This window comes from Stegostoma tigrinum, chromosome 25 (genome assembly GCF_030684315.1).
Source record: "Stegostoma tigrinum isolate sSteTig4 chromosome 25, sSteTig4.hap1, whole genome shotgun sequence".
Classification (NCBI taxonomy): domain Eukaryota; kingdom Metazoa; phylum Chordata; class Chondrichthyes; order Orectolobiformes; family Stegostomatidae; genus Stegostoma; species Stegostoma tigrinum.
The window spans coordinates 7,611,548-7,634,100 of NC_081378.1; the positions used below are offsets into that span (position 1 = coordinate 7,611,548).

The 22,553-nt window shown below is 40.2% G+C and overlaps 1 protein-coding gene across 1 annotated transcript; it reads right to left on the reverse strand.

Moving 5' to 3' along the window:
- Nucleotides 1-161: 161 nt before the first annotated feature.
- On the reverse strand, nucleotides 162-22,482 carry kin (Kin17 DNA and RNA binding protein). Its single transcript, XM_048554260.2, has 13 exons — nucleotides 22,304-22,482; nucleotides 19,349-19,443; nucleotides 13,936-13,979; nucleotides 12,511-12,633; nucleotides 11,952-12,133; nucleotides 9,804-9,852; nucleotides 8,226-8,283; nucleotides 6,926-7,043; nucleotides 4,190-4,240; nucleotides 2,718-2,786; nucleotides 1,691-1,790; nucleotides 1,468-1,568; nucleotides 162-516 (listed from the first exon to the last, which is right to left on the reverse strand). The coding sequence occupies exons 1-13, from the start codon at nucleotides 22,415-22,417 to the stop codon at nucleotides 454-456; spliced, it is 1,167 nt and encodes a 388-aa protein (XP_048410217.1). The 5' UTR covers nucleotides 22,418-22,482; the 3' UTR covers nucleotides 162-453.
- Nucleotides 22,483-22,553: the final 71 nt, after the last annotated feature.

Here is a 22,553-nt window from a genome sequence, read left to right on the forward strand (position 1 = left end):
TGATAAAAATCAGGTTTGAGATCAGAACATACAATTAAAAACAAAATTAAACATGATACATTTCTAGGTTGGATGTTATAACTACAAAATAACTACAAATGTTTAAGAAATTAAAATAAAGCTTTATTTGTTTTTTGTTCAAATATATCATTTAACAGTGACTATAACACCCAAATATTCGAACTGCAAAAGAAAGCATTTAAACAGGTTTACTTCCAGTAATTATATTTAACAAAGAATTATTATACATACATTTTTCCATTGCAAAAAAAGTGAAAATACAACAGCATGAATTACATTCTTGAAGGAGCTGGGGTAGCAGAAACATTCAAAACGTTTAAAGTTAGAAATGAAAAACCCTGACACAGTAGAGTTTGCAATTTAAAAAAGAATCAGTGGACACCAACATGATGCTTTGAACTATTAAAGTACTAAGTCTACAATTAAGACTGCTTATGCTAATTTTGAAATATCTTCATACTGTACACCTTCAACCTTCCGCCCTTGCAGAGGTCCCTAAAAAGAAACAATGATTAATCTCCAAACATAGAATTAATGTCCCCAACACAGTAAAAAATTCCAAATCTAATCTAGTAAAACACCTCCAACCCAACAAACAGGCAGGGGTTTCCACGTCTCATCCCAAGATTTTATATTTATTCACAGAATCATAGCATCCCCACAGTGAAGAGGCATTTGGCCCATCAAGTCTACATTGGCCCTCTAAACAGTATCCCACCTTATCCCTGTAACCTCACATTTCCCACAGCTAACCCAAGTAGCCTGCATAGTCCTGGACACTATGGGGCAATCTACCATGGCCAATCCACCTGACTTGCACATCTTTGAACTGCAGGAAGAAACCTAAGCACCTGGTGGAAACCCATACAGACATGGGAGAATGTGCAAACTTCACACCGTCACCCAAGGCTGGTATCGAACCCACAACCCTGGCACATTAAGGCAACAGGGCTAACCACAGAGATGCCCATATTCAATACAATCCACAGAAAATTGTGGGCTGGCAAATATAGAAGAAAATGCCACGTGCTGCCAGAACTACTGTTATTTAAGACCATTTAAAATACAACACATGATGTTATGTGCAAAATAACATGGAAGCAACCTAGTGACACTCTCTGAAGAAGGGTCTAGGCCCGAAACGTCAGCTTTTGTGCTCCCGAGATGCTGCTTGGCCTGCTGGGTTCATCCAGCTCCACACTTCGTTATCTTGGATTCTGCAGGCATCTGCAGTTCCCATTATCACTGATACAACTTTTAAAATTACTTTCACTGCTCCTGCACCAGTTATTATCCTAGCGTAGCCAAGAATCCAGTTCTTCACACATTTTAACAGCCATTAATCTATAATATCTGTAAGCAAGTTAGCAGGTAAATTTAGTTTACCTAAGGGGTAAGTGATAAACATGCAGTGGCCTTTCTCAAGGCAGGAAAGTGTGTACTCACAGATTCTATGATTATTGTAGCACTGTAGTTTTTCTCATTTATAGAATCTAGAACAGCTTCATTTCCTCGGTAACCACCATTCACCACCAACAGCTTCTTACCTTAAATAGGGGGGGAATTCAATAATTACATTTCAACCAACAGAATTAATAACCAGATTTCTATTACTACTAATGAACCTTCAGTACAAATATATTCATTAATAAAGAAATGAGAGATTTACCAGGAGCTGGAATGACAGTCTCCAAATGAGTCTGGTCAACTCTCAGTTTGTCTCCAGAATCAATCATTTTAATAATGGCAGTGTACTTTTCTTGCACTTCCTGTAATGAGAATGGAATTGTACTCCATTAGTGCAATTTTTTCAGGTAGCTGAGTACAGTGAAAGATTTGCGTTTATCTAGTGTCTCTCACAAATAGCAGAAAACTAAATGATCAGAACCGTGGCTTTCAATGTCAGTCAAAATATAAACATTGGCAAGGACTTCATGAGAACTTTCTGCTCATCTCCAAATACCACCAGCTTATCTTTTACATTCAATCTTCAAGAAGCAGACCAGGCTCCTGTTTAATGGCCCATTTGATAAACAGCACGACACACAACGCTACACTCCCTCTGCATTTCACCTTAGTTACAGAGTAAGCTACATACTCAAGTTCTTGGAATGGGGCTTGGACCCACAACATTCTGATTTAAGTGGCAATAGAACACTAGCACACCCAAATTCTTCCAGATAACATAGCAAAAAAATCATTTCAAGCCTTAATTAGTCCAAGCATCATTTTATTACCTTCTTTTGGGTGGGGTGGGGCGGGGCGTGGAGGTGGTGGTGTAGTAAGTGCCTGGCATTCCTTGAACAAGCTAAAATGCAATTCAGCACTTTAAATTGATTGTTCAGATGTTAACTAACTCATCCAGCAGGAAAACTAGCTATTACCTGGAGATTCAAATTCCAGTAAGATTTACTGCAGCAGCTCAAAATTTAGCTTCAGATTAGATGTTCAACAGGATCATTTATTTCTCAAAGAAATTTAAAAAAAGGTCTCATCCACAACAATAACTTAATTAGGTCAACCAAATTGATCAGAGCATTAAAGCTGTAAGCGATGCACTGGAAGCTAAATTATTTGCCAGTTTTCCTTGTATATCTGGTAAAATGTGAGGCAGCAATTAACGGGGATTTTACTAAATAAGTATCATATTGAGATTTAACTCTATGTAGGTGTTCCAAAAATATATACTTTCTCACCTTTATCACTGCTTTTTTCTTGTAATATTTTTCACCAAGTTTCTTGGTTATTAATTTAACAACTATTCCCTAGTCAGATAGAGGAAAAAAAATCAAATTATTCAGAGTTCCTGCAACGTGGTCATTTTACCACATGCACAGACAGTGCACCTAGAGCTTGGGGTATTATTTTTCCATAAGCTTCATCCATACTTAGGCAAGTAGTACAATATAGAGCTGACCTCATTTTCATAGAAGCAAAACACTTCAGATACTGAAAATCTTAAAACGAACAGAAGATGCTGGAAATACACAGCAGGTCAGATTGGAGGAAACAGCAGTTCTGATGCAAGATTATTGACTAAAATGTTGTTACTATTTTTGTCTCTTCAAACCTGAATATTTCCAGCATTTTCTACTTCCTCCCAAACGTTTTCAACAAATGACAAGATTACTTAAGTTTAATCGAGAAAACATTTTTCACGTTGAGTGAAAAGGATAGTTAAAAATGGTCTTGTCCTATTTCTGTCCCTTTACTTTGCATTCAGATATTTCACTCATCTAGAGATTTTCTTTCTATACCGTAACCATTATTGCTGTGTTGCATCATGAAAGATTTTATTATTTAATCTCACCTGCCCTCTTCCTTATCATAGACTATCCTTTTGGTTCGCTTTAAAACTCAATTTCTCTTACTTTAGTTGTCATAAAAATAAAGGTCACTTAGGCTAAGTCTCTCTCTCTCTCTCTCTCTCTCTCTCTCTCTCTCTCCACTGATGCCCCCTGACTTGCAGAGTATTTCTTGCACTTTGTTTTTAAGTTAACATTAAGTAGTATTTGAGTGGAAATCCACAATCACATACAACATGCTGCTTCACGGCTATTCTCAGCATTACAACCGTAAGTTATGGGCCACACTCTCCTCACTGTGATTTCTAATAGAATGATCAAATTTCACTCACAGTTAGTAACCAAAAGCTAATGCACTATACAACAATAGAGAAAACTGTCTCTAGAGCCAAAAATTCTGTAAAAACTTTAACTGGCCACATTCCATTGCAAGTTTGGGTCCGTCGCCTGAATATTTCAATCTATCAAATAAAGATAGATAATGGAGTTCCAGTTTAGGGAAGATTACACACGCAAGCAGTCCATGAATGGAGGCCCTGATAGCAAAACTGATTAAGTCTAACAAACATTAAGGACGCTGTTTTATCTTGAATCACTAAGGTGTAATCCATTTTCACCGTATGATACTGTTAGATTTTCACAAATGTTTGGAGGATAGCATTCAGCAAATTTTCTCTTTCAGTGCAAATTACTTGTCTTGGACAAAAGAGAAGTGGGCTGCAGATGAGGTCTTCTACAAGTTACCACATCTACAATATCACACGAGAATGAAAAAAATTGTTCAGAGATATCATGGAGGTCAAACAAATCAGTAACTGCACAACGTATTATACGAAAGCACAAGAATTGCTTTCTGAACTTACCTTGTGAAGCCAGTAGTCTCTTCTAAGGCTTCTCTTTTTCTGCTCTTCGAACTAAATAAGAAAGATTTCAAAATTATGACTCTACTTTCAAAATGATGATCCTAAAATTCCACTCTACTACTAAAACCCATCTCCTAAGTGAATAGAGTAGCAAGTTGGTGAGACATTTTACTTGAACAGACTGAAACATTCTGTAAAAGTGTGGATTAATTTTTAAACAAGTGAGGGTAGCTCACATGAAATGGACCCCACGTATTCATTTGCAGCTTCCTGCATAGTCCTTACGCAGAAAGCTCATGAAAGTTATTCAGCTGAGAGCACAGAACTAGAAAAATTTCCAGAACAACAGGGGCATAGTCACTTCAAGGCAAGTAGGTGTAAAAAAACAAAAAATTCTTCCTAGCTTTAGAAAAATTCAAAAGATTTTTCATGTTGTTAACAGCCTTTGGCAAAAGCAGGAAAATGAAGCTATAAATGAAGTGAATGGAAACAAAATCTAGAGGTTTTCTACAACTGCTGGGACCAGAGTAGCACATTACCAAATACTTGAGATTCAACCTCACCATCAATCATATAATACAGAATAGGCCCTTCAGCCCATCAACTCCACACCAACGAAATAACTCTAAACTGTGCACTAGTCCTATAGCCTTGAATTTTAGGACATTCCAAGTGCTCATCTATGCACTTTTTAAAAGGTTGAGATTTTCTGCCTTAACTACTCTCCTGGGTACAGCATTCCAGACCCCACCCCTCTAAGAGAAAAAAGGGGTCAAATCCCCTCTAAACTTCCAACTTTTTATATTAATATTTTCCCATCTTGTTACTTACTGACTTTCAACGAACGGGAACAGCTGTTTTCTGTCCACACTCTTCATAATTTTATACGCTTCAATCAGATCTCTCTCTTAGCTTTCTCTGCTCTAAAGCCTAATATTCTCTGGTTTCTCCTCCTCAGCATTGTAATACTGGAAATGTAACTGCCAAATCACGGAGGGACTGTGCCAGACTCTGTAATACTAGAAGCCATTATACAGAACCTTCCAGGCAAAAGGAAGCAAAGCAAAAGAAAAAGCACAGAAATATTCACAAAACATTAATGAATTGAACTTTCTTCTGCCCTTAATTTCTTTCACATTCAACTGTTGTTTACTAACCTAGGTCTGGGAAATAGTGGGTACATTGCAATCTTAAAACAAAGATGTCAATGAAGTTCCAAGCTCTGTCCTGTTAATCAAATGGAACTGATCTCTGCCATTACAACACTGACTTGCAGTAATATAGCACCTTTGGCAAACCATTTCAAACCCAAGCCACTTTGTAAATATTACCAACCAAAAATTTGACACTAATAAGAAAATGTATAACTTAAGTTGAATTCAAGTTTTTGCATTGCGTGTTAAGGAGAATAGTCAATTTTAACAGATTCACCCATAAACTTAAGAGTGAGTCTAGAAGATAGCTTTGCTTACACGTATTTTATTGAGGCTTTCAGCCCTTGAGGTGAATAGTTCAGTGCATTCAACAAAGGTGACTGGAAAGAAAATCGTTTTTTTAAAAAGCAGCATGGGTTCAGCAACAAAGAGAGAGAACAATCCAGAAAGTCAGCCAGCCAGTGTGTGGGTGTCAAGTAGTGGAGGCCAAAGCGCTCAGCTCTCTGAAGTCTGGCAGGAAAACTGCAGGAAGCGGCTTTAGAAACTCACGTTTGCTCTAAAGTTAAAGTAATGAGTTCAGGATGCAATTTGTTTCAGGTGTCTCCAGGATAGGTACAAGCTGAGGAAAAAAGTATCCAGTGAAAGCACAAAGCTTAACCAGAATGAAACTGGTTACAGCCATGTCAGCCTGAGTGAGAAGCTCAGAATGGAGAAAGTGGTGACTCTTTGCTGAGATTTAGGATACAGGTAGTTCTGCTATAAAGCATGTTTTGTAAACACAAATTGGCTGTAACGCGATTGGTGAATAGTGGATGCTGTGTGGATAATGCGAGCTTTCTGCTCTACAGGTATAGCGATTTCCCTATAATGCAATTTTCTATAGCATGAGGTCACAAAAGCTCAACTATCACATTATAGGAGAATTACCTGTATTGCTGGGCCAGAAGGAATCACATGAATTTGCATTTTTATCCCATGTTTGTAATAAAGATCTTTGCAGTCTTCTTTTTATTTATAATAAAAATGCTTCAAACATTTTCTTGCTTAACAAACACTTTGTTCTTTGTGTACCTTGTGACTGTGTTCAGTAATTGGTCTTATACCGCATACCACAGTGGTTAAAGGACAATTTTTCAAAATCAAGTAAAGAGGGCTTTAAATTCTGGCTGAGCCAACAACATCCGCATCCATGAACAAATTAATAACAAGAACAAACCCCACTTAAAAAACAATCAAAGTTAGGGTCTAACGAGTCAGGTTTCACTCTGGGATCTGTTTTATGCAGTATTAACATAAGCTGGGATCACACCAGTACGAAGTCAATGAGACAACAAGGCTGATGATCAACAGCTTAGTCAAAGGGGTAGGTTTTTAAAAGTTCATAAAATGACAAAATCATAGGGGTTTTGGAAGGAAAGTCCGGTACTTAGGACCCAGGTAACTTGAGATGAGGGCAGCAATGGTAGAGCATTTAAATTCAGGAATAATGAGCTAAACAGATAGACATCTTTGCTCTTACTTAAAGAAACATTGAGAACTACAGGATGAACTACTGGCTAGGAAATCCACCACAGTATTATACCTCCATAATCTCATCCAGTGCAGATTTCTTCTTCTTGTCCTTTGTATCTGAAGAAGTATGGCCCGATTCCTTTCGTTTTACTGAAGCTATTGTTTGCAACGGACTTGGTCCCAAGGTACTGAAAAGCATAGAAGATATGGTTTACAAATTCTTTTGCAGGCAATTGGCTTGCCCCAGAACCCCCCGACTTCCTCTCTCAAAGTTAAGTAAGCTGATGGTTTTGCTGCAGAGCACATCACACTCACACAGAATAACATTAGTGGATCCTTCTTTACAATCAGAGTAAATACTTGATATTTTCTGCATGCATTTTGTTAAACCCGAAGAACATGCAACAATTAAAAAAATTGCTCATTTAGTTCATAGGGTGGTTAGTTTTTAGAATTCTCTACCCAAGAAGGTTGTGGAAGCTCAGTCATTAAATAAATTCAAAGCAAAAGACTGACAGATTTCTGGTTACAAATGATGTCAAGGAATATGGGGATAGCATGTGAATATGGCATTGAGGTAGATGATCAGCAAAGATCTAGAATGGTGGAGCGAGCTAGAAGGCTGAATAGCCTACTCTGAATCCAAAATTCCTATTCCACAAATTGTAGGTATTGAACTAATCCCTTTTTCTCTCCGTTGTACTCACAATCTAAACAACTACTCCACATCGCCAATTAACATTAAAACAAGTGGAACATTCCCTACACTAAATGAGTTTACAGAATTACTTTTAGCTTAGATTCCTAGCGTTCACATAATTGTTAATTAATCAACGATAAAAAGGAAGTCAAGCATTGATGATGCAATAATCATCATTTACAAAAGACTGAAAAGAAAGTTCTAATGACTGAACTGCTCTGCTCCTAAAATGCCTCTTGACTGTAAGCATTAGAGCATAGTTACATCATTAGAGGCAAAGACAAGGAGGAAGAATACCACACAAAAGTTGAATTTAATAATTATGGTTATCTTCTGTGGCTATTGTCTGCCTTGGGTGTGCTGTTGTAGAGGCTGCCAAGTTGCCTGAACAAATAGCAATGGAAGAAAAATTGTGAAAATCAGCTGTTCTAGTCCAAGGAAGATGATATTTAGAAAGGACAAATATTACAAATGAATGCTTTTAAGATAACAAAAACAAAATGACCCAAAAATTTAATCTAAGAAGGGCAACATTCCTTTTGCAAAACATATTTCCTTTCTCAGTTATCAGCCAATACAGATCTATATAAAGAAAATGAGAACATTTTCTATTAAATTTTTAAGGAATGTGTTCTTAACTTGTAAGATAACAGCAAGATAGGCTTCTTACCTAGATTTAGGAACTGCTGTAGCTGATGCACTTTGTCCTTTGTTTAAATTAAAGGCAACTATAAACAAAAGAAATAAATCAAGATATTTACATTGATTGTCTATGGTTTCAAAGTGTTAGAAACATATTATATAGTTTAAACCTTTCTACGGAAACTACCCTTCCACTTAAAGACTGTAACTTCAAAGGCATCTTAAAACCATGTGGGGCTTCCACAATTAATCTATTTTTCTAACAACAGTTAAGAAAATATAAATTAGAAAAAAATGCTAAAATCATTAAAATCATATTGAGAACATCAACAATGCTGGAACATTTAAAGCAAATTAAATGGTGTAGACATTTAAAGACAAATCCTAAAGTAAAGCAAAATCAGCTCCTCTAGTAGTATTTAAGGTGTAGTTAGTACATACATAATTATGTAATCAATGAAATTGTGTGGGAGGAAATAATTTATTTACAGAATATCTGTTGATAAACTAAAATACTGAAAACTAAAAATGCTTCAATCCAACAATGGAATTATTCAGGAATAGCTCAAATGAAATTTCTAAAAACAGCCAGTATGTAATAAGATGGGATACATACTGAAATATTACAAAGATAAAAGTTCCAGTTTCAACCCATTTTTAGCACAGAATGTTTGGTACCTGCCTTGAGTGTTTTATAGCATTGCTATAGCTCATGCACATTAAATTCATAGCATCTAATTTTTAAGTACTGTCAGTGATCATGCAAACAAAACAATGATCTAGCATCTTTAACCAAGTAAAACACACCAAAATACTTAACTGGAGTGCCGAACAAAATATGACATCAAGCTATACAAGATGCTAAGACAGGTGATCAAATGGACGGTGAAAGTTTTAAGGAGTGAAACTCATTCACAGATATATGAGGAAATATGTTAATGGGTTACTGGTGGTCTAAGTACAGCTATCGAGAGTCCATCAAGGGAGGAAATGGCCACAGGTGATTTAGTAGTGAGGAAAAAAAATGTTCTTTTGTGTCAGAACAATTCTGGATATATATACACACATGGGTACAATAAAAAAAAAGGAGGAAATGGCATATTCTGTGGTGGAGGAGATAGTGTCCCCTATCCCAGAGCCAGAAGGCCTGAGTCCAAGGCCACCTGCTCCAGAGGTGTTTAATAAGATCGCAAAACAGGTAGATTAGCAATTTAATTTTTAAAAAAGGAAGGAAATAGAACAAAAGTGATGAATTGCTAAAAATCAGATAAACTGATTCAAGATGAGCTCAGGTCAAATGAATGGTCTGAAATGTGATTCTTGTAGTTAGTTAGCAAATATCAGAGAGGGTGACATTTGGAGTACCACTACTGGGAGTCAATACATGAACAGAGTAGAAACCAGGGCTAAATTTCCCAGCACAAATTTCAAGAACTGCATATACATTTGGACACTGGTGGAGTACAGTATTTTCAGAACACTTGCTGTTTTTCAGGAAAAATAAGATTTTTGATGGGGGCGGAGAAAAATGCAATACACAAAATGCAGCGCAATGTTCTTGCCAAGTTGTAAGGTCAAAAACATTTCTCATGCAATTCAAACGTACCTTTTTCTTCCTCATTTTCTCGTTTCAATTCTGTAAAAACTGGAATGTCCTAGAAAAATAAATATGTAAGCACGTTTCTTACAAGAACCATCAATTATATAGCACCTTTCACAAAGTTAAAGGTTCTGACGTGCTTCATCGTGGCATTATCAAAAATGACTTGTCACATAAAGAAAGTGTTGAAACTGATGACTAAAACCTTGACAAGTAGTAAATTTTCAGCAAGGTCTTAAAGGGGGTTGGGGTGGGGTGGTTTGGTAAAAGAGTTAGGGTCTTGGGCTAGGAACCAGTGCACCTCCCATTCGCAAATGGTTAAAACTGAACAAGAGGCCAGAATTGACAGAGTACAATCAACTAGAGGGTTAGGGGAGTTTGGCAGAAAGAGGTGATGCCGTTCAGCGGTTTGAAATAAGGATGTAAATTTTCAAACTCGGTGGCTGGGAACTAATTTAGATCAGTGAGCACAGGGATGACAACTGAACAGGATTTGGTGCAAGTTAGTTACAGACAGCAGAGTTAAGGATAAAACTAAGCCCTTTGGAGAGTGCAAGATAATAGGAGAGCAGTGGAATAGTCACCTCAAGAGGCAATTGCAAACTACAGGGATGTTTTAGCTACAAATCTGCACCCATGTGTAACTGACTGTGATTGCAATCGCACTGTGGAGGATTCACCCTTTTAATGCAAAATAAGGATTCTTGAACTAAAATAAAAAACACATCTTACATTGCAGGAAAATCTTTTCCCACAACATACGTTGATCACTTTGGTGTTACATTAAATAATGTAACTGATTAAGTGAACAGCTTGTTTGCTTAACTGATTAAAAAGAGGCAGTTACAAGATTAATTCAGATGAAAAACATTCAGCTTACTGGTAAGTCATACTTTTCAGGGAAAAGAAAATTAAGTGTGGAAAGGAAAGAGAAAACTGGAGCAGGGTAAATTGTGAGCTATGGTTACTGTCAGCTGCGAAAAATATCAATAGCTCTTTCAGTGCTGATTAGTTTCTCAAAATACAGAGTGCCTCAGATAATCCAGTGTTTTTGCCTACGTAGGATGGAGTGTATTTTTTTTCTGATGGCGCAGTAAAGTGAATAGTCCCATTACAATCATTAGTTACTAACATGGCAAATAACGTAAATGGATTTAAGTGACAATATTTCTGCAGAAAGTTCCAGAGTGGTTTTCAAAAGCTATAACTTTATTTCATCACTCGTTTTCAGGAGAAAAAAGTTAGATTAAACTAAATCAGAAGGATCTGCCACTAATGCTGCAGAAGGGATAGGAAGAAAAAGTATAGTACAGAAGGCTAGAGCCAATTGAAAGGCTACACTGCATTAGCTGGTGGAGATTTCAGAAAAGTAATGGGATAACGAGGGCTTTATAACAGAAAGCTTGCACTTTGAATTCACTGGTTTCTCGTCACCACACAATGCAATGAGAATCAGAGGATACAGCTGTTGTGGAATAAAATGTGGATGGTCAAATCTTAAACAAGTTGTGACTTATGGACCGTGGAGCTCAAGATGCTGGCAAGCAGTTTGTGGGACAAGTCGGTTTTGAAGAAACAAGCCTAAAATGGACAAATGCAGAGATAAAGGCTTCAGTGTGGACCGGCTAAATAAAGGCAGAGGTAGACAATACTGCAAAGATGAAAATAACAGTATTTCAGTGATGGGTGAATAAAAGCCTGCTAGCTAAGCTCATGGTTAGGCAGAACTCTAAGATTACCAGCCATTATGTTCTAACGAGATGGGAGATGGATTGCAGGGGCGCATGGGAACACGGACAAGATTAACACATGTAACTGAAGCAGATGACCTTAGATTTGGAAATATTAAGTTGATACTCAGAAAAGATCATGCAACACAACAATAACTATGGAGTCAACATCCATACTACAGGAGCCACAGCTGTGTCTGAATTTATTAAATAGTTTACTCTGGATCTGTGCATAACATTAATGAGGGAAGCAAGTTGAATTGGAGGAAACATGAAGATGGAACTTCCCAACACTTGTGAGCTGGCCATTCAGGGACGGGAGAAACTATAATAAACAAATCAACTGGATGCTTTGGAACAGGTAACTTGGAGGCATACCACAAATTGATATAAAATGATTCCACAGCACAAGTCAATATTTTACCTCTTCTTTTCCTTCTTTTCCTCTCCTAACTAGCTCTTCAATAAACTTGGCATTTCTTTCCTCATCATCCAGTTCCTGCTTCTTCTTTTTCTCTAGTTCCTGTTGTCTACAAATAGTTTCTGGATCCCGGTCAATGTATTGAATGTACCAGCCCTTTGGTGTTTCATCCACTTTGCAGTAACCTGAAATTGAGATGCAAAACACTTACAACACAAAAAACCTTTTGGAGATTAATTTGTGTACACTCACTTTTGATAATTAAATCTGACTGTACAGTAATTTAAAGGACACGGATCTCAAACAGGCCATCTGATCACAGTTTTAGTGCAAGACTGATGGGACCTACTTCATCGCAACTCAATAGTCTCAAACTACAATTCTTCAAATAAATTTCAGCTGGAGTATTATGGGTTCTCATGCAGCATTCAGTGTTGCGTGTATTTGTTTAAACTTGATCCATACACCACAGATTGAACAATACAGGAAGCATTTTTTTAACGAAGACATAAGGTTTGGGTAAGATTAGCTCAAGAATGACAACCACAGAGATATGGCTCACCTTCTCTGCCTAGCCATTTGGTAAAGTCAGTCAGTGTCTCCCACATTGTTGCATTCATATGAACATGCTCCCTGTGACTGATGTATTCATTGTAGACAACATTGTTGTGAACACGTTTGGTTCCTAGAAAGAGAAAGCTCATTTAGCTTATTACTAGAAGAAATTAATACTGTTGTAACAACATTTATGCTAATTTTGGATCAGCGAGTTTTCAGAAGATTTGTAGCTCAGGTTGGGGTTCTGGATGTAAGTTTGCTCGCTGAGCTGGAAGGTTCGTTTTCAGACGTTTCGTCACCATTCTAGGTAACATCAGGGAGCCTCCGGTGAAGCGCTGGTGTTATGTCCTGCTTTCTATTTATCTGCTTAGGTTTCCTTGGGTTGGTGATGTCATTTCCTGTGTTGATGTCGTTTCCTGCATTGGTGATGTCATTTCCAGTTCTTTTTCTCAGAGGGTAGTAGATGGGCTCCAAATCAAAACACATTGATTTGGAGCCCATCTACCACCCTCTGAGAAAAAGAACTGGAAATGACATCACCAACGCAGGAAACGATATCACCAACCCAAGGAAACCTAAACAGATAAATAGAAAGCGGGACATAACACTAGCACTTCACCAGAGGCTCACTGATGATGTTGCCCAGAATGGTGATGAAACGTCTGAAAATGAACCTTCCAGCTCAGCGAGCAAACTTAAACCCAGAATATTGGATCAATACCAGGATGAAAAATTAGAGCAAACAAATGAGCGGCATTCTGGCACTGACACAAGCAGCACACTAGTAGCAGCTTGTTTTCTACCTATTTCTGCAATTCCCTATGTGGAAAGGATCCAAACAGACACAAGTTAGTAGCGATGAATGCTAGTGGAAATATTCCTCAATACAGAAGGTATTGGTGTGAACAATTTAAAAAAAATCGAATCCAAAAAGAAGTCACTCCATGTCATTATTGGGCATTGCTTATTATCTGCTCCAAGACAGTACTGTGTGCACATCATCCTTTTAATCTGAACTATACATGCGCAGCGACGTTGGGAACACAATGTAAACATTCAAGTGATATACATAAATGGTTAACTGAAACAGCAGAGTACTCATTTCACATTTCTACAGCTTGCTTTGTTTGTAAAAGGAAATGGGGAAACAAAGTTTTCGTCACCTTTCAATAAGGAACTGATACGTTGCCATGTAACATTAATGAGCAGGCATACAGAGAAAGATCAGAATGCCAGCTTTATTTCAGGAGGCAAATGATGCATCACTGGGAAGCAGTACAATTATCATTATAACCGTTTTATATTATAAAAGCAAATCAGCAAGAAATACTGATGAGATTTATCAGTGGTTCTTCAAAACTTGAACACTTCTGTGAGCTAAATTCAATTTAAAGACGTTTTTACGGCAAGAAAGAAATCAGAAACTTACCAAAGCGTCTTCTAAGTAGTTCAAGAAATTCATTGCGAAACTCCCTGGACGAAAAGAAAGAATCGCGTTCAATACTTTACCAGGATACAGCAACATTTACCATCCATTGAAAATGCCAACACTGCAGTGTTATAGAACAGAATCATAGCACAAAAAGGGCCATTTCATCCATTGTACCCATGCTAGCTGTTCGAAAGGGCTACAAATTGTTCTTCGCTGTTCTAATTCCTTAGCCCAGTAAATGTTCTCTTTTAAAGCAGAGATCGAATTACTTTTTGAAAGTTATGATTAAATCAGCTTCCACCAGCCTTTCAGACAAAATCATTGTGAAACATAAATCTGAGTGATACAAAAATTCTCATCTCCCACTGCATCTTTGCCAAGTATTTTAATTCCAGGCTCTCAATTTCTAATAAGAAAGTTACAGGTAACAATTTGCACCTGTCTTGAAGTAATTTGTGAATTGAACGAACACATGATGTGTTATATAACCACAACACAAATTAGTTTGGTATTTTGCCGAGATTCTAGGAGTACTTTGTGGCAGCAGTTTTGTGGTGATTGATCAGCTTAGCACCAGTGACTATATAAATTAGACCAGTGCAAAGGCTAGATTTTGCAACATTAAACATGAAATTTCAAGTAGTCCCATACAGCGTTCCCTCTTATTTTTTCCTTCTGCACGGACCTCTGAGGTCAATGCGCAGCAGTGACTTCAAAAGTCAATGCAGTGATCTGTGTTGGCACACCAATTGTCATTTATAGAACGTCACGGCACATGCAGCTTAGAGGAAATGTTGGTCCCTTGAATAATCTAATTTTTGAGTGTTTTAAACTTTTAATTAAACAGTGAGGTGGAGGGTCACAGCACTCAAAGCAGGCATGAGGTAAAACCATTTAATTGAGTGCAAATCGGTTTCCTGAGTTACTCATTCACTTCAGGCCTTCATAAGTGTGTGATCAAACAAGAAACCTCACACTGAGGCACATAATAGGATAACTTTGATTGGCTTGAAGGCCCTCATTGCATGCTGCAGTATTCTATAATTGGAAGAATTCCAAATATAAACAAACATTGTTGTTTCATTATATTTAGCGGACAGGTTTCAAAATGACAGTCATGGTAATGGTAGGAGGGCTATATATGAACATAAAAATTAGAACTGTGGTACACTGTTCAAGCCTGCTCTGCTATTTGATAAGATTTGAACATAGAACATTACAGCACAGGACTGGCCCTTCGGCCCTCGATGTTATGCCGACCTGTCGTACCAATCTGAAGCCCATCTAACCTACACTATTCCATGTACATCCATATGCTTGTCCAATGATGACTTAAATGTACTTAAAGTTGGCAAATCTACTACCGTTGCTGGCAAAGTGTTCCATACCCTTACTACTCTCGGAGTAAAGAAACTACCTCTGACATCTGTCCTATATCTTTCACCCCTCAATTTAAAGCTATGCCCCCTCGTGCTCGCCATCACCATCCTAGGAAAAAGGCTCTCCCTATCCACCTTATCTAACCCTCTGATTATTTTATATGTCTCAATTAAGTCAGCTCTCAACCTTCTGTCTAACGAAAACAGCCTCAAGTCCCTCAAGCTTTCCTCGTAAGACCTTCTTTCCATACCAGGCAACATCCTAGTAAATCTCCTCTGTACCCTTTCCAAAGCTTCCACATTGTTCTTAAAATGCAGTGACCAGAACTGTACACAATACTCCAAGTGCGGCCGCACCAGAGTTTTGTGCAGCTTCAGCATAACCTCTTGGTTCCAGAACTCGATCCCTCTATTAATAAAAGCTAAAACACTGTATGCCTTCTTAACAGCCCTGTCAACCTGGGTGGCAACTTTCAAGGATCTGTTTACATGGACACCGAGATCTCTCTGCTCATCTACACGACCAAGAATCTTACCATTAGCCCTGTACTTTGCCTTCTGGTTACTCCTACCAAAGTGCATCACCTCACACTTGTCTGCATTAAACTCCATTTGCCACCTCTCAGCCCAACTCTGCAGCTTATCTATGTCTCTCTGTAACCGACAACATCCTTCGTCACTATCCACAACTCCACCGACCTTAGTGTCGTCTGCAAATTTACTAACCCATCCTTCTACGCCCTCATCCAGGTCATTAACAAAAATGAGAAACAGCAGTGGACCCAACACCAACCCTTGCAGTACACCACTAGTAACTGGTCTCCAGGATGAACATTTCCCATCAACTACCACCCTCTGTCTTCTTTCAGCAAGACAATTTCCGATCCAAACTGCTATATCTCCCACAATCCCATTCCTCCGCATATTGTACAATAGCCTACTGTGGGGAACCTTATCGAACGCCTTGCTGAAATCCATATACACCACATCAACCAGTTTACTCTAATCTACATGATTGGTCACCTTCTCAAAGAACTCAATAAGGTTTGTGAGGCACGACCTTCCCTTCACAAAACCGTGCTGACTATCCCTAATCAAATTACTCTTTTCTAGATTATTATAAATCCTATCTTTTATAGCCTTTTCCAATACTTTACCAACAACTGAATTAAGGCTCACTGGTCTATAATTACCAGGGGTGTCTCTACTCCCCTTCTTGAACAGGGGAACCACATTTGCTATCCTCCAGTCATCTAGCACTATACCTGTAGACAATGACGAGTTAAAGGTCAATGCCAAAGGCTCGGCAATCTCTTTTCTGGCTTCCTAGAGGATCTGAGGTTAAATCCCATCCGGCCCAGGGGATTTATCTATTTTCACACTCTGTAGGATTTCTAATACCTCTTCCTTGTGAACCTCAATCCCACCTCGTCTAGTAACCTGTATCTCAGTATTCTCCTCGACAACATTGTCATCGTCTAGAGTGAATACTGTCGAAAAATATTCATTTAGTGCTTCCCCTATCTCCTCTGACTCCACACACAACTTACCACTACTATCCTTGATTGGCCCTAATCTTACTCTCGTCATTCTTTTATTCCTTAAATACCGATAGAAAGCCTTAGGGTTTACCCTGATCCTATCCGCCAACAACTTCTCATGTCTCCTCCTGGCTCTTCTGAGCTCTCTCTTTGGGTCTTTCCTGGCTACCTTGTAACCCTCAAGCGCCCTAACTGAGCATTCACATCTCATCCTAACATAAGCCTTCTTCTTCCTCGTGAACAGAGATTCCACTTCCTTCGTAACCACGGCTCCCGCACTCCACAGCTTCCTCCCTGCCTGACAGGTACATACTTATCTAGGACACACAGGAGCTTTTCCTTGAATAAGCTCCACATTTCTAATGTGCCCATTCCCTGCAGTTTCCTTCCCCATCCTATGCTCCCCAAATCTTGCCTAATCTCATCGTAATTGCCTTTCCCCCAGCTATAACTCTTGCCCAGTGGTATACACCTATCTCTTTCCATCACTAAAGTAAACATAACAGAATTGTGATCTCTATCACCAAAGTGCTCACCTACTTCCAAATCTAACAACTGGCCGGGCTCATTACCCAGTACCAAATCTAATGTGGCTTCGCCCCTTGTTGGCCTGTCTACATACTGTGTCAGGAAGCCCTCCTGCACACACTGGGCAAAAACTGACCCATCTAAAGTAATTCGAACTACAGTGTTCCCAGTCAATATTTGGAAAGTTGAAGTTCCCCATGACAACTACCCTGTCTCTCTCATTCCTATCAAGAATGATCTTTGCTATCCTTTCCTCTACATATCTGGAACTATTCGGAGGCCTATAGAAAACTCCTAACAGGGTGACCTCTCCTTTCCCATTTCTAACCTCAGCCCATACTACCTCAGTTGATGAATCCCCAAACATCCTTTCTGCAACTGTAATACTGTCCTTGACCAACAATGCCACACCTCCCCCTCTTTTACCATCCTCTCTGTTCTTACTGAAACATCTAAATCCCAGAACCAGCAACAATGGAGTATTGCGTACAGTTCTGGTCACCGCATTTTAAGAAGGATGTGAAGCTTCGGAAAGGGTACAGAGGAGATTTACTAGGATGTTGCCTGGTATGGAGGGAAGGTCTTATGGGGAAAGGCTGAGGGACTTGAGGCTGTTTTCGTTAGACAGAAGGTTGAGAGGTGACTTAATTGAAACATATAAAATAATCAGAGGGTTAGATAGGGTGGATAGGGAGAGCCTTTTTCCTAGGATGGTGATGGCGAGCACAAGGGGGCATAGCTTTAAATTGAGGGGTGAAAGATACAGGACAGATGTCAGAGGTAGTTTCTTTACTCAGAGAGTAGTAAGGGAATGGAACGCTTTGCCTGCAACGGTAGTAGATTCGCCAACTTTAAGTACATTTAAGTCATCATTGGACAAGCATATGGACGTACGTGGAATAGCGTAGGTTAGATGGGCTTCAGAGCAGTATGACAGGTCGGCACAACATCGAGGGCCGAAGGGCCTGTACTGTGCTGTAATGTTCTATGTTTTAACCATTCCTGTCCCTGCTCTATCCATGTCTCCGAAATGGCCACAACATCAAAGTCCCAGGTATTAACCCATGCTGCAAGTTCACCCACCTTATTCCGGATGTTCCTGGCGTTGAAGTAGACACACTTCAAACCAACTTCTTGCTTGCCAGTGCCATCTTGTGTCCCTGAAACTTTTTTTTCGGGCCTCCCTACTCTCAACCTTTTCTATACTCGAACTACAATTTTGGTTCCCATCCCCCTGCTGAATTAGTTTAAACCCACCCGAATAGCCTTAGCGAATTCCCCCCCACCCAGGGTATTGGTACCCCTCTGGTTCAGGTGAAGACCATCCTGCTTGGAGAGGTCCCACCTACCCCAGAAAGAGCCCTAATTATCCAAGAATCTGAAACCGTCCCTCCTGCACCATCCCTGTAGCCATGTGTTCAACTCCTCTCTCTCCCTATTCCTCGCCTCACTAGCACGTGGCACGGACAACAAACCAGAGACAACAATTCTGTTCGTCCTAGCTGTAAGCTTCCATCCTAGCTCCCTGAATTTCGGCCTTAGATCCCCATCTCTCTTCCAACCGATGTCGTTGGTGCCTATGTGGACCATGACTTGGAGCTGCTCCCCCTCCCCCTTAAGGATCCCAAAAACATGATCAGAGAAACATGAACCCTGGCACCTGTTCTGATTTGATCCAGGTGTAACTTCAAATCCACTTTCCTGTCTCTCCCCCATAACCATTAACTCCCTCATCTATCAAATACACTCTTGTACAGAATTGTAATAGAGCTGGAGAAAATAAAACTGTTCAAATTGAGGAACAACCAAATTGGGAACAGCTAGAAAAGGGATAAGTTTCAAGAAGCTTGTTTTTTTTAAAGTCAAAGCTTGATGCATCATCCAGAATTTATAAGTTTAACCACTTATCATCATACTGGGAAGATTTGGCAGTAATTCTTAAAGGTGTCACACTGTACATACTCTGAAAAGTAGTCCATGAACTGCTGTGGGTTCTCCGATGCCAGCAGAAGCTGCCGTTGATGAGACTCTGACATGCAGTGACATTTGAAGCCATTCTAGAATACAACACAAATAATATCAGCTTTCACATTCCACAGATTTCAAGGAAGTTCACCAGACAAAATAGCCTGACTGAACAATTATTTGTTGTCTTTCTAGTGAAAAACGTCATCATTTATACTATCTTAATAGACAATATGAATTAAATCCTTGCATTTGCATTGATCTTCTCTGATACCTTTTTTAAACTATTCAACCACTGAATTAACAGTTAGTCACCCTTTCATTCACTATCCATAAAGTCGCGTCTTTATGGCCAGGAATCAAAACTTAATAAATATAATCATGCTCAAGTTGTGTAGAATTTTAAGAGCACACTTTTGAATAATGCCATTGTGAGTTGTTTCTTCTTCTTCTACTGGGACTCTGGGTTTTTGGCACTAGCTATCTGCCTAAGGCATCATTCTTGCTTTGAAACTTTTACCTTCACTACTCCTACTGAGAACATATTACATATCGCCAGTCTTGACAGAATGTCTTAAAGCATTTCTACCAAAAAATTCTCAATGTATCATAACACATCTGAACATGAGAGTTTTGGAGTCACATGAAACAGAAACCGAGCCTTGGGTGGCATCACCGAGATGAACCAAAGTTTCATAGAACAGTAGAGCACAGTACAGGCCCTTCGGCCCATAATGTTGTCCCAACCTATTATCCTACTCTAAGGTCAGATTACCCTGCATATCCTACATCTTACTACCATCCATGTGCCTATCCAAGGGTCACTTAAAACTTTCTAAAATATCTGACTCCACTACCACTGCTGGCAGTGCATTCCACACCCCCACTGCACACTGTGTAAAGAACCTACCTCTGACATCTCCCCATGCCTTCCTCAAAGCACCAAAAAATTATTCCCCCTCGTAATAGTCATTTCTGCCCTGGGAAAAAGTCCCTTGCTATCCACTCTATCTGTGCCTCTCATCATCTGTACACCTCTATCAAGTCACCTCTCATCGTTCTTTGCCCCAATGAAAAAAGCACTAGCTGCCTCAACCTTTCCTCATAAGGCCTGCCCTCCAGTGCAGGCAGCAGCCTGGTAAATTTCCTCTGCACTCTCTCTAAAGCTTCCACAAGCTTCCTATAATGGGGTGACCAGAACTGGATACAATATTCCAAGTATGGTCCAACCAGGGTTTTATAGCTTCGCAGCTCTTAAACTCAATTCCCCTGCCAATGAAATCCAGTACACCATACGTCTTCTTTACAATCCTATCAACTTGAGTAGCAACTTTAAGCGACCTATGGACATGGACCCCAAGATTCCTCTGTTCCCTACAGTGCCAAGAATCCAACTTCCTCAAACTAAACCAGTCCCACGTAGAGCCATTGAAATCTACAGCACGGAAACAAACGCTCCGGTCCAACCCGTCCAAGCCAACCAGATATCCTGAATAAATCTCGTCCCATTTGCCAGCATTTGGCCAAACCCCTCCCCAACCATTTTCATCCAGATGCCTTTTAAATGATGTAATTGTACCAGCCTCTACCACTGCTTCTGGCAGTCCATTCGATACATACACCACCCTCTTCATGGAAAAATTGTCCCGTAGGTCCCTGTTACATCTTTCCCAACTCACCTTAAACTTATGCCCTCTAGTTGCGGGTGTGCGTGTGCGTGAGAGAGAGAGAGAGAGAGAGAGACGCAGAGTCAGAAAGAGAGAAACACACACACGCAGAGTCAGAGAGAGAGAGAGAGAGAGAGAGAGAGAGACACACACGTAGAGTCAGAGAGAGAGAGAGAGAGAGAGAGAGACACACACAGTCAGAGAGAGAGACACAGAGTCAGAGAGACACACAGAGTCAGAGGCAGACACACACACACACAGAGTCAGAGGCAGACACACACACACACAGAGTCAGAGGCAGACACACACACACACACAGAGTCAGAGGCAGACACACACACACACACAGAGTCAGAGGCAGACACACACACACACACAGAGTCAGAGGCAGACACACACACACAGAGTCAGAGGCAGACACACACACACACACAGAGTCAGAGGCAGACACACACACACACACACAGAGTCAGAGGCAGACACACACACACACAGAGTCAGAGGCAGACACACACACACACACACAGAGTCAGAGGCAGACACACACACACACAGAGTCAGAGGCAGACACACACACACACACAGAGTCAGAGGCAGACACACACACACACAGAGTCAGAGGCAGACACACACACACACAGAGTCAGAGGCAGACACACACACACACACAGAGTCAGAGGCAGACACACACACACACACAGAGTCAGAGGCAGACACACACACACACAGAGTCAGAGGCAGACACACACAGTGTCAGAGACAGCAGAGTTAACGTCTCAAGGGAAGAGGCCCTCCCACTCGCTCTGAAAACAACAAATGCTGGCGATCACAGCGGGTCAGACAACATCACAGAGAGACAGCAAACTGACGTTTCGAAGATAACAGAGTGAGGAGCTGGATGAACACAACAGGCCAAGCAGCGTCTTAGAGGCACAAAAGCTGATGTTTCCGAAACGTCAGCTTTTGTGCTTCTGAGATGCTGCTTGGCCTGCTGTGTTCATCCAGCTCCACACTTTGTTATCTTGGATTCTCCAGCATCTGCAGCTCCCATTAACACTGACGTCCCGACTCTGGATGGCCCTGGCCCCCAGTGGTCTGCAGCGTTTACTGTTTTCGGTTCAGGTTCCAGAGTCTGCAGCAATCTTCCCCTCGCCCTCCCTGGAGAATGACAGTGGCCTTCCCAACAAAGCAGGCCTTCCTTCGTGATGCTGGAGGGGGAAGGGGGACCAGCGAGACCCCGAGTCCCGCACCCACGCACGAAGTACGTGTACTCTGGCTCGCTCACCTCGTCCCGACACTGCTTCTGACACATCTGACAGTACCATCGCAGTTTCTGCAGTCCCTTGGATTTAATGCGGTTGGCGATAGCCTTGGGAGTCAGGAACTCGGCTTTGCCCATCCTTCAACGCCGACCGAACTGCTCACGAAGTGCTGACGTCTCCTGGATCCGCAAAAGTGTTGACGTCACCGATGCTAGAGCCGTGCCTGCTTCGTCACCGCCTTCCGCGTAGCTGCTTTTCCGAAAATCTTTTCTC

What these genes read in the sequence shown, in the direction of transcription:
- kin (XM_048554260.2), bottom strand. Translation starts at nt 22,417, where the DNA reads ATGGGCAAAGCCGAGTTCCTGACTCCCAAGGCTATCGCCAACCGCATT. An exon ending in CACTGGATGAGATTATGGAG is followed by an intron (nt 4,241 to 6,925) that starts GTATAATACTGT and finishes TTTCTTATTTAG; the next exon opens with TTCGAAGAGCAGAAAAAGAG. An exon ending in CTACAATAATCATAGAATCT is followed by an intron (nt 517 to 1,467) that starts GTGAGTACACAC and finishes GTTTCTTTTTAG; the next exon opens with GGACCTCTGCAAGGGCGGAA.